General features: G+C 40.8%; 1 protein-coding gene across 1 annotated transcript in view; it reads right to left on the bottom strand.

The window, feature by feature from the left end:
- Nucleotides 1-8,210, bottom strand: part of St8sia4 (ST8 alpha-N-acetyl-neuraminide alpha-2,8-sialyltransferase 4) — a 79,301-nt gene extending 71,091 nt beyond the window's left edge. The window contains 3 exon segments of the mRNA XM_051154402.1: nt 1,302-1,433; nt 7,661-7,877; nt 7,880-8,210. Coding sequence (XP_051010359.1) covers nt 1,302-1,433; nt 7,661-7,877; nt 7,880-8,057 — 527 coding nt within the window. The 5' untranslated portion in view covers nt 8,058-8,210.
- Between the last annotated feature and the right edge of the window lie 2,081 nt (nt 8,211-10,291).

Raw genomic sequence — 10,291 nt, forward strand, 5'->3', positions numbered from 1 at the left:
GTTTGAAAAGATGCTGGGAACGCATGCACTGAAACATTAATTATGGAGCTGTACTCTTCATTCAATACACTTTTCACATTTTCACACAGGTGACCTGTCTTAGGTACAGCTAGAAATTCTAAACAAACTATTCTCATCTTGTTTTGTATCTCACCCTCTACTACTTTCCTTTCCATCATCCATACAGCCTCCTCACCTTAAATCACTCCTTTTTTTGCCAGACCATTTTTCTTTTAAGTCATGATTGTAAATAATTTCTTCTCTTTTCAATCAACATGTTTTTCTCTTTCATTAACTTCTGATATCTAATGTGATGCTCCTCCGTCACCTCGCTGCTAATAATTAATTAATTACCAACTTAGTTTAGATTCAGAGGGTGAACTAGATATGACGGAGATACTCTACAGGTAACGTGAGGGGACAAAAATGTCAAGCTGACCAATAGACGAGACCCTCATGTTTTTAGTCAGTCATCCAGTGTTACAAAATTTCTATGTCTCTGTCTCATCAATGAATGATTAACATGTCAAACACTAAAAAGCAATGATTTTATTAATAAGGGATTTTTTTCAAACTTGAATTCTGAATAACCAATATGCTCTAATTTAGGCATAGTAACCAAAGCAATGTTGTAATTAAAGTATCAGGAAAAATAAGAATTTTTTCTCCTCCATCTTTGGGAATGTATAGTCCCTTTAAAATTAATTTTAGGACAGAAATAGAAGAAAGTGTTGTAATGGATAAGGAGTCACTGGGTTTTATTTCAATAATTCATTATGGCTTAAAATGTCTGTCTGGCAAAGAATAAGCCAGAACTTTAGAAAGCGTCTTTTCTGACCTTTTATTCACTTTTTGAGCTTATACAGGCATAACCATTTAATAAATCAAATCAATCTACATTTAAAATACAATATGAATAGAGGACTCTCTGTTCTATGTAGTTAAATGTCAGATCACAATGAAGTCTCAATAAGGAGGAAGTAGGGAAGTGATTCTTAAAATGAATGTTCATCCTGAACAATGAAGTAAAAATATGTTAAAGGTTGGGACTTAGCTCAATATTTTGCTCTATTAATAATGAGATAGTATATTCAAAATTCCATCTTCCTTGAAAAATTGACTATGCTATGATATTATTTTTATGGGCTCACACTCTTCCATGGGGAACATTAAATATAGCTGATTCACTTTTTCATTAAGCATCCACACAAGCCATAAATCAAGTGTTCAATATAAGTTTGCCAAACCCAACATATTTAAGAACATAATGCAATGTATTTGGGGTTATTAAAGAAACCTACCTTATCTCCAGGACTAATGAAGAATTGATTTTCCAGCCTTGTACAGAATGCTGGAAGATGGTGGAGCCAGCCTTCCGAATGATTTTATCAGAGCTGTTGACAAGTGATCTGCTCAAACACAATTCACCATCTCTGAAAAAAAAATAGGCCAATTGTGTGAAAATCAGAAGCACTTCTCATAAATGGTATCATTCACAATTATAATTACAGTATTGACTAATAGTTGGATATTATTTTCATAAGTTAGAAGGAAAGAAAAGTATGATAGAAGGTGTTTTAGGAATTAAGTGACTGACATCACAGAAAACATCTACCTCCTCCTTTTAAAAACAGAATCTATCTTTCATATAAGACATACCTCATGGTATTTGAAAAAAAATGAACTCTCATCAAAGCTACAATACCAACTACCCCCGTCCCCTCCCCACTGCTTGGACAATAAGAGGCAGGATGTTTGGTCAATTACTCTATAAGCCTATAGCCTTGGTCAAGATTAATTTTGTTTCAGAGAAGGCATTTAAAAGTATTGGAAATATTTTTGGGTGAGGACTACTAAGAACATTTTGTGTATAGCAGATCTGCACATGTGCTTGATTTCATGATGGTTTGTTTTTTATTCTTGGGCTGGACTTCACTAGGTCACTGTGGTCTTACCTTAACCTTGACAAACTGCAATGACATTATTTAAGATGCAGTGACTGTGTGGATTATGGAGGCTCTGTATAACAAAGCAACTTTTCAAGCATTGTTGAAGTGCCGATTTAAATAGAACTGGTCTCTAACATCTGAAGAGTGAGATTCCCAGGAAACAGAGAAGAAAATTATTTTGGCTCATATGTCTGTTGCTTTTGTGTTATATGAAGAGCAACTAACACTTCCGATCAGCCTCCTCCAGCAAAGCATTGGCTAGTACTCCATGTGAACAGGTGATGTCAGGGGTTTGATGGTGTTATGATGATGAGAGACATCTATTATGTCATAGATACCATGAGGACCTGCAGAGCTAAGCAGTTTACTATTGAATAGACATTTGTCTTCGTGATCTCTGGTCAAAGGGAAAAAAATCAGAGAATTAGAAGGCCGTTAACTATGTCAGAGGAAAAGAGTTTGGTCCTTTCAAGATTTGTATTGGTTTAATTTTTAAATTTTTTTTTTAGCTCTTAATAGTATTACTAAAACATAATGGGATTGGTCAAAATCACAAATTCTGTAGGAACCCATAATTCCTAGAAAATTCTCTCTACCAATAGAAACACTGCTTTTTCACAGCTGTTCGATGATTCCCAAACTAGAAATGCATTGCTTGGCACTGCTTTTGCATTTTCTTTAATATGTAGTTTTAATTTGAAGCAACTCCCTGTGTTGCTTATGAAATTAACATGAAAGCCACTCCCTGTGAAATTTGGAACACTACAAAAATTAATACTTTATGCAGTTCTACTGATGAAAATGACACATTTGCGTGTCTGTGCAAGGCTAATAATAATCATTTAACAGAGGTCATTTAAAATGTTAGGAAACAGAATACATTTTACTATGCAATGACACAGTCATCAATTTTCATATTACACTTTTAATGAGAGTAATTGCATGTGAGTGAAAATGTAGATCTACGTGGAAATTAACCTTCACACTTTAACATACACTTTTAAGCAGACATAAATTATTATTATTTCTACAGGAAGAGGCAAAGAACTTTCCAATCTTCACTCCATTAATAGCTGACAATATCTTCTTTTTTCTATTACATATTGCTAAGGTTAGAATAATAATTTTGACAGCCAATATATTTACATAGAGGTAAAGTTTTTCATGTGATTGAATTTTGATAATTTCTACAGTATTGTGGCCTTTAGTTATGGGTGCACATCTACCTGTACAATTGTTTTTATGAATATGCCCTTAGTCTTGTGGAGCCTTAACAGAACTTCTGACACTAAAATTTGTTAAGTATGTATTTAAAGTATAAATGCATTTTCTGAGAACACTATGTCACTACAGGACTTCTCTCTTTGAACTGTTTCTATTACCTTGGCGATTGGCCACAGATCAGGTTTCTGTTATTGGAAAGAACCTTAAATGGAAGTGGGTACAAGCAGTCAAATTTCTCTTTTACACTCAAAGGAACCTATAGAACATATTTTTATTTTCCTGCTAAGTTTATTCCCAAGGGATCTTTTTGCACATGATCTTGGTTTCACTTTGTCTGAAGAAACACTTCCTCCCCATGAATGCAAGGCATGAGGGAGATTGCCACCCGCTGCTGTTTTCTCATTCTAGTTTGGACATGACATCTGAACAGCTGCACTGGAAACATTTTTTTTTGCATAGAGATATCTACAAAACATTCAACAGGAAATTTTAAAAGGGATGAAACAAAAGGCATAAAAAGAATCACTCAGCACCAAAGAATTACAATTTTACAGTATTCCTGCTTGTAGGGTGCTGTGAAAATTCAACAAAGATGATAATATATAATGTTGCACTGTTAGGAAATATACTTACTTTTGCCACTTAATATCTACAAATCTTCTATTGTTATTTTCTCTTTGATATGAGTTTTTAGTCTTTGCAACAATTTAATTCATCAGTTCTGATATACATAATAAAGGTGATTAGATACACTTTTGGATATTAGATCTTAACAGCCCACTTCACCATGCTGAAATTCTGAATGACTACTCAGCTTTGGAATCACTGGGACGACAGTAAGCTTCTTTACTAATTTAAACTTTTACAAGCCATATCAACAAAAGAACTTGAATCAAACTAAGTCTGAGCCAAAGGAGGAGGTAATTCTATACTTTACTCCCAAAGCGTCAAACAAATTAATATGAGATATATAGGGTATGCAGTTACAAGGGTAATCTGTGAAGTAAAGTGCAAACCAGGGAGTACTCATGTACAAAGCCGTCTTCCACCTTGAAACCAACTGAAACTAACTTGTCCTATGCAGTCCTAGTTCAAGCCCCAGAATTTAGCTTTAGCGTCAACATTATGAATGCTGAAACTTATACTGTTGATCATTTAATATAATGTAACAGCCTTGAAAAAGAGAGACAGGTCCAAGACAAGTCCACTTGAAATTTCATTTCAGTCTACCTAGCAAGTTCCAGAGAATCGAATCAAAACAGACATTGACACATCATTTAACTTTGTCCCACTTTCCAGTTCTTTCCTCCTGGATAGGTATGTTCATGTTGTGCATGTGCGAATCTTAAAACACATTTCCAATACAGTCTGTTGAACATAGAAAAAGTGGGAGAGCGGGACAAATGTGAAACACCTAACAAGATTAGGGAAGGATGACCCACTTGGTACTGCCGATGATGGTCCAAGGGAATCTTGTTAAGAAAGTCATTCTATCAGTAAAGTTTATATGGACAGAAATGGCAGTTTCACATGAACTGCTGGGGAATTGTCCTTTACTCTTGATCACACACTGCTGGTGTTCCTCTGGAAACAGAAGGTGTGTGATGGGCAGGGGAAGTTTCTCAGCTACTGTTTTCCTTTCTGCTTAGAGCGCCGCTCCCTGAAGCTTCATGCTACACTAACTCTGGCTGGGGGTGCTCCTAAAGGAAGAAGTGTTGAACAGAGAAACTGCCTACCTAGTGAGAAATGCTGGTGGGGATGGTAGACATGAACCCAGAGGAATGTAAGATTAAAGGCCTGGGTTGAAACTACTGCCCACCTGCAAGGCATGCAGTGCCCCCCAAAGGCTGTAGACTGCCTCTGTTACTTCACTTTTAAATGAAACCTTGATTTGGGCTCCAGAGTCCCTTTACTCTTTAATTCACTTTAAACCTGGCTTCTCCACATGAGCTTGCTTTGGGAAGGCCTGGGTTAGCCTATGAGTCAACTGCTCCACCAGAGGCACTGTTGGGAAGTTGAAAGAAAAGCATGTGCTCATGTCAGAAGCTTTTCCCCAGAATGGTTCATTGTCGGGAAAAGGGAATGCGTGTCCAGAGGCACCAGTACCATGAACTGCTCCTGGCAACACCGGCCCCCACCTTGTGGTGCTGGGTCTGGAAGTCCATAGCAGTCAGGACTTCTCCAGCACTTGTATGAGTGCTAGCTCCACAACCAGGTCTCCCTGCCTGTGAGGCTGAAAGCTTTAATTAAAGAGGAGGAGCTTTGAAGGTGAATTTTTTGCTTCACTGTCATAAATGAAGGCATGCTGACTCCTTTCAGAAATGATGAAACCCGCCCCCCCCCTCCCGTACGCCGTTTTATCTTTAGCCTGCTCTGCCTTCTAGTTCTCTGAGAGGGAAGGACAAGAGCACACACCTCTCTTCCTGTTTTGTTAACTCAAGCTCTGGCCTCAAGCCTTCTCAAAGGAACGGGGAAGAAAGAAACCGCAGCTCAGTTTGCTAAGGGTGCAGGGTACAGCTCAGTAGAGCTTCCAAGGCACTGTGCGGGTGCCTGGGTCCCCCAGCTCCCACAGCTGCGCCCACCCTCCAAAGGTTTCCAGAAAAAGGCCACAGAAGAAATGCCACTTTGAAACGTGGAGTGTCCTGGATCTGTTATTCCCCCCTGGGGCACCCGGGGCGCATGCTTCCTTCTTAAAGGCAGTTTACCGAGCAAGGAAAGGATTCCTTTCCTGCTTCTGGAGTCCCAGCTCATCGCCACGCCCACTCCTGCTCGCCTGGGTCCCAAACCGTTGGAGTCCTGTAGAAGCTTGGGACCGCTTTGTCTATGCTGAGACTCCTCTTCCGAACCCTCCAGTTCAGAAGGGAACAAAGAACCTCGAGTCTCAAGCCCCAGTCTCCGCCTTTCCCAGGAATTCCCACACGCGGGTTCACCACCTTCAAGACCCCTTTGTCTGCTTTGTTAAAATAGGTCTGCTGGGGATGCCCACACCCCTCCCAATGTTTCTATTCCACCATTGACAAGGGTTTTCAAACCACCTACTTCTCTGTAAAGGACCTCACATGATTCTGTATTTTCTTTGAAACGGACCTTGTATAGGCTTGTTGATGCCTAAGGACCACTCAGCCCACTCCTTATTAGCTTTCCTTTTCCTACAGTCCCCTTCCAGCGTACTACTGTTAGGCCAGCTTTGTACAGAACAGCAAGACCTTCCGCGAGGATACACCTGCGTCTTGCTCACTGAAATGCTTCTCATTCAGGGACCAACAAGGATATTTAAGAAAGGAGCTGCGTAGTAAAGTTTCTCAGACTGTGTTTTAGCTGCACGTGCCCCGCCCCCACACATAATCTTGCACAGAAAAATGGCAAAGCATCCTTCTTCTCTTTTAAAAATGTCAGAAACATTAAAAAAACAAAAAACAAAACCAGAAGGAAATCTCAACCAGTGCAATTTCCGACTGCGGAAACCTCCGGGCTTGGACGGATTTCCGAAACAGGACTTTTAACAGAGTTGACAAGCAAGACCATATCCTCAGGAAAAAAAAAAAAAAAAAAAGCCCTTCCAAGCCTTGTCAAAGACACGAAGTTACAAGGCACTCTGCTCTGGATAGACTTCAAAGGCACAGAGGCCAGGGGAGAGAGGAAGGAAGTGAGATATTTACAGAACGTAAGGGGTGGAGATTTTGAACACATCTTGACAAACTCAAGAAAGAGCAGAGGGACAGGCTGTGAAGGCACACTTCCCAGCTCATTTCTAAAACTGCAGCCATGAAACCCCGGAGTTTATCCGTGAAGGAGTAAAAGGAATTAGTCTTATTGGCACCGTAATTTCTAATAAAAAGAAGAAGAAGAAGAAGAAGAAGAAGAAGAAGAAGAAGAAGAAGAAGAAGAAGAAGAAGAAGAAGAAGAAGAAAGAAGAAGAAGAAGAAGAAGAAGAAAGGTAGAAAAAGAAAGAACGCAGATCTTACAGGCAACTCCAGCTACCTCCCCAAACAAAAACAAGAGTAGAGTAGAAAGATTTCCTCTTCTATGAACCTAAACTTCCGCCTTTTGAGAAAGGCTGTGTTTATAGCATCTTCTTAGACTGACAGGACACAGAAAAAAAGGAAGGGCAAGGCTTGATATGTAAAGATAGCTCTCAGTTTTCTGCTCCAGCATTAAAATGACAAAGGTACACTTTCTTTGTTGACACTTCTTGGTGAGCAGCACCCAGTGCCAAGGCATCTGTCACCACCACCACCACCACCACCACCACCACCACCACCACCACCACCACCACCACTGTCTCACCAGGGCAAGTTAAACTCATACTGGAAACAACATGGGAAATGCATGTATACACACCGCCAAAGAGCCTTTGTTATTTAATTCATAACACTTGCCACAAGCAACCTCAAACCAACACACATACCATTCCAAACGTCACTCTACTGTCCCCATGCACACTTCACTATGGCTTGACTTGTGTCATATCCTAAATATGCATTTACCCGATGAGTTGCGTCTCTTGGTGCTCCTCAGTCCTTGCTATTTCTTTTGTCTTATAAAAGATCAGAAGTAGACTTATAGTGCAGATGGTCCACCGTTTTCTAATGGAGCGCATCTTGGGTGCCCTGGAAAGTCCTGGTTGCCCCAGCTCCGGCACCTTCTCCTGGTATAAAGGCTCCGTTTTGGGGAAATAATCAAGAGGGGGGATCTGAAAATTGCGAAGGGAGCTTGGAGCTGAGATCCCAGGATCAGGTCGCTAGGATGTTCTGCAGTGGCGCTCTCCCGGTCCTCCAGCGCTGCCCAGCGCCCTGCCGCGCAGTTTGCGCTAGCCCAGCCAGGGTCGTTCAGCGCCGCCTCCCTGGGGCTTGGGTTTCTTTTCAAATGTGACACCTTGTGCATTGGAGGTGGCGGTCGCTTCTGCAGCTGGGCTGGGGGCGTCACTGGCCCTTTCCTCGCAGAGTAGCAGTGTAACGATAAGCAAGGCCAGCCAATCACTGGGCTGAGGGGGCGGAGGCTGCTGCTGCCTCGCGTTGTTGGCGGCTGCTTGGAGAGTATTGTGGGCTCGGTCTGCACTGTGCAGGGGGAGGAAGTTCATGCTCGCACGCGCGCGCGTTCTCGAGCACATACGCAAAAACCACACACACACACACACACACACACACACAGAGAGAGAGAGAGAGAGAGAGAGAGAGAGAGAGAGAGAGAGAGAGAGAGAGAGAGAGAGATACACTCACACCGTCGTCTAGGACGTCCAGATCAGCAAACGTGAAGACCATCCGACCACATCAAATGTAAAGAGTGCATCTCATCTGAGAGAAATGACGGACTCATCCCACTGGAGGAATGCAGGCTAAGGGTAGCTGGAGAAAGGAGCTCGTTTTTTTTTTTTCTTTTTCTTTTCTTTTCTTTTTTTTTTTTTTTAAACGTGTTTGATAAACGTACGTAAACGCATTAGCGAAGAAACGCGTCCGAGGTAGAGTGAAATCTAGCAGGGAAGTGGAAAGGGAACTTTCATTATTCAGTGCACAACTCTGTCTGGAAATGCAAGTATTAACACGAGCGGATGAGCTGATCTCTCCCGCAAAATGGGTGGGTAGTGAGGCTCCCAGCTTGAGGCTTGCGGTAAGCTAGTGAAGTCAGAGGTGTCCTGTTATGAACGTTATGGATATTTATGTGATCCTCTGATTGTCATTTGGAAACTCCTCGCGGAGAAGTGAAGACAAGTCCAATGTCATTTAAACTTCACTGCAGAGAACCAGAATTCTGAGAAAAAGCAGCGACTTCCGGACTCGGGCACACCCACAAACATATTCATAGTCCAAGGAAAGAAAGGAAGGGATAGGCAGGACCTTCTTGAAAATCTATCTGAAGTGTATTGGCCTCTGATTTTTACCTCTCCTCCCTCCTACCATTTTCTTTACTCCTCTTGTATTGTGCACCTAGCTGGCGTGCCTTCTGAGTTTTCTGTGTGAGCACCTCTCTGTTCCTCGTTTCGTGCATATCCAAGAGCTGACTACTCGACCTATCACACTTAAGATCCAAACTCTTTCCTAGCAGGAGACCTAGCCTGGAAGGCAGACTCCTTCCTATCTGTGTGCCTTGGCCCCAAGATGCCCAAACTCTTGAGTCTGAATCCTTGTTCCTCCAAGGCTGAGCATCTGGCAGTCCATCACACTCACCATTTAAGTTTGCACTTTGCTCATCAGGAAATGAGGAAGTCCACCACCAGGACTCGAGTATCCTTGGATTTAGGAGAAATTCTGAGTGACTCCTAGAACCACATGGAATGAAAAGACATCCCTTTTGCTTAGAACCCGAGGTTCCAGAAGCTCAGGTATAGTTTGCCTAGCTGCTGAAGTCTCTAAAAATAAAACAACAAAGCTTAATGTAAGACCCAAGTCCCTTGCTTATGCATGCCAGTGTCTACTAGAGGTTTAGGAAGTTAAAAATCTCCAAAGTTCTGAGGGCCTAATCTCTGAAGCACAGCCAAGCAAAGGGCCAAATCTAAAATGCATCAAGGAGCAAGTAATTATGAGTCTTTATTGACACTACAAGTGGCCTGCCAGGAGCCTTTCCAGTTTATTGATGTCTAGGCAAATCCTGCTTGCCTTAATGCATTTTCGTTACACAGACATCTCAACTCTCAGCAGGAAGAAGAATAAAAACAGTTTCTTATTTGAGTTAAAGGGAAGTGGTATTGGCTGGGATGTATCTGTGTATCCCTACAAAAGAAATGTAACAACTATAAAATATAAATGCTATTTATTGCAAGGAAAATATTATTTCACATGTAGAATATATAATTTAAAAATTTCCTACATTAGTTCATTTTTGTCACAGAAGAACCCAACTTAAAATCTTATATTTTTTTAATGTATTGATCTTTTATGTTTCCATACATACGAACCAAATATAACAATATTTCAATCAAGAAAGATCTTTACTTTAGCTAGAATCAACAATCATAAATTTAGTATAATTTTTCACAAATCAGGATATTTATCATTATTATTCCCAATTCTTCAGCATCATTTGGCTTGGATAATTTATAATAATATTTACTTGCATACAGTGCCATGGTTTGTGTCCAAGCATGAGTGTTTTCTACAATGAATTATATTTAAGTACTATCA

This window comes from Acomys russatus, chromosome 12 (assembly GCF_903995435.1).
Source record: "Acomys russatus chromosome 12, mAcoRus1.1, whole genome shotgun sequence".
In the NCBI taxonomy this organism is placed as follows: domain Eukaryota; kingdom Metazoa; phylum Chordata; class Mammalia; order Rodentia; family Muridae; genus Acomys; species Acomys russatus.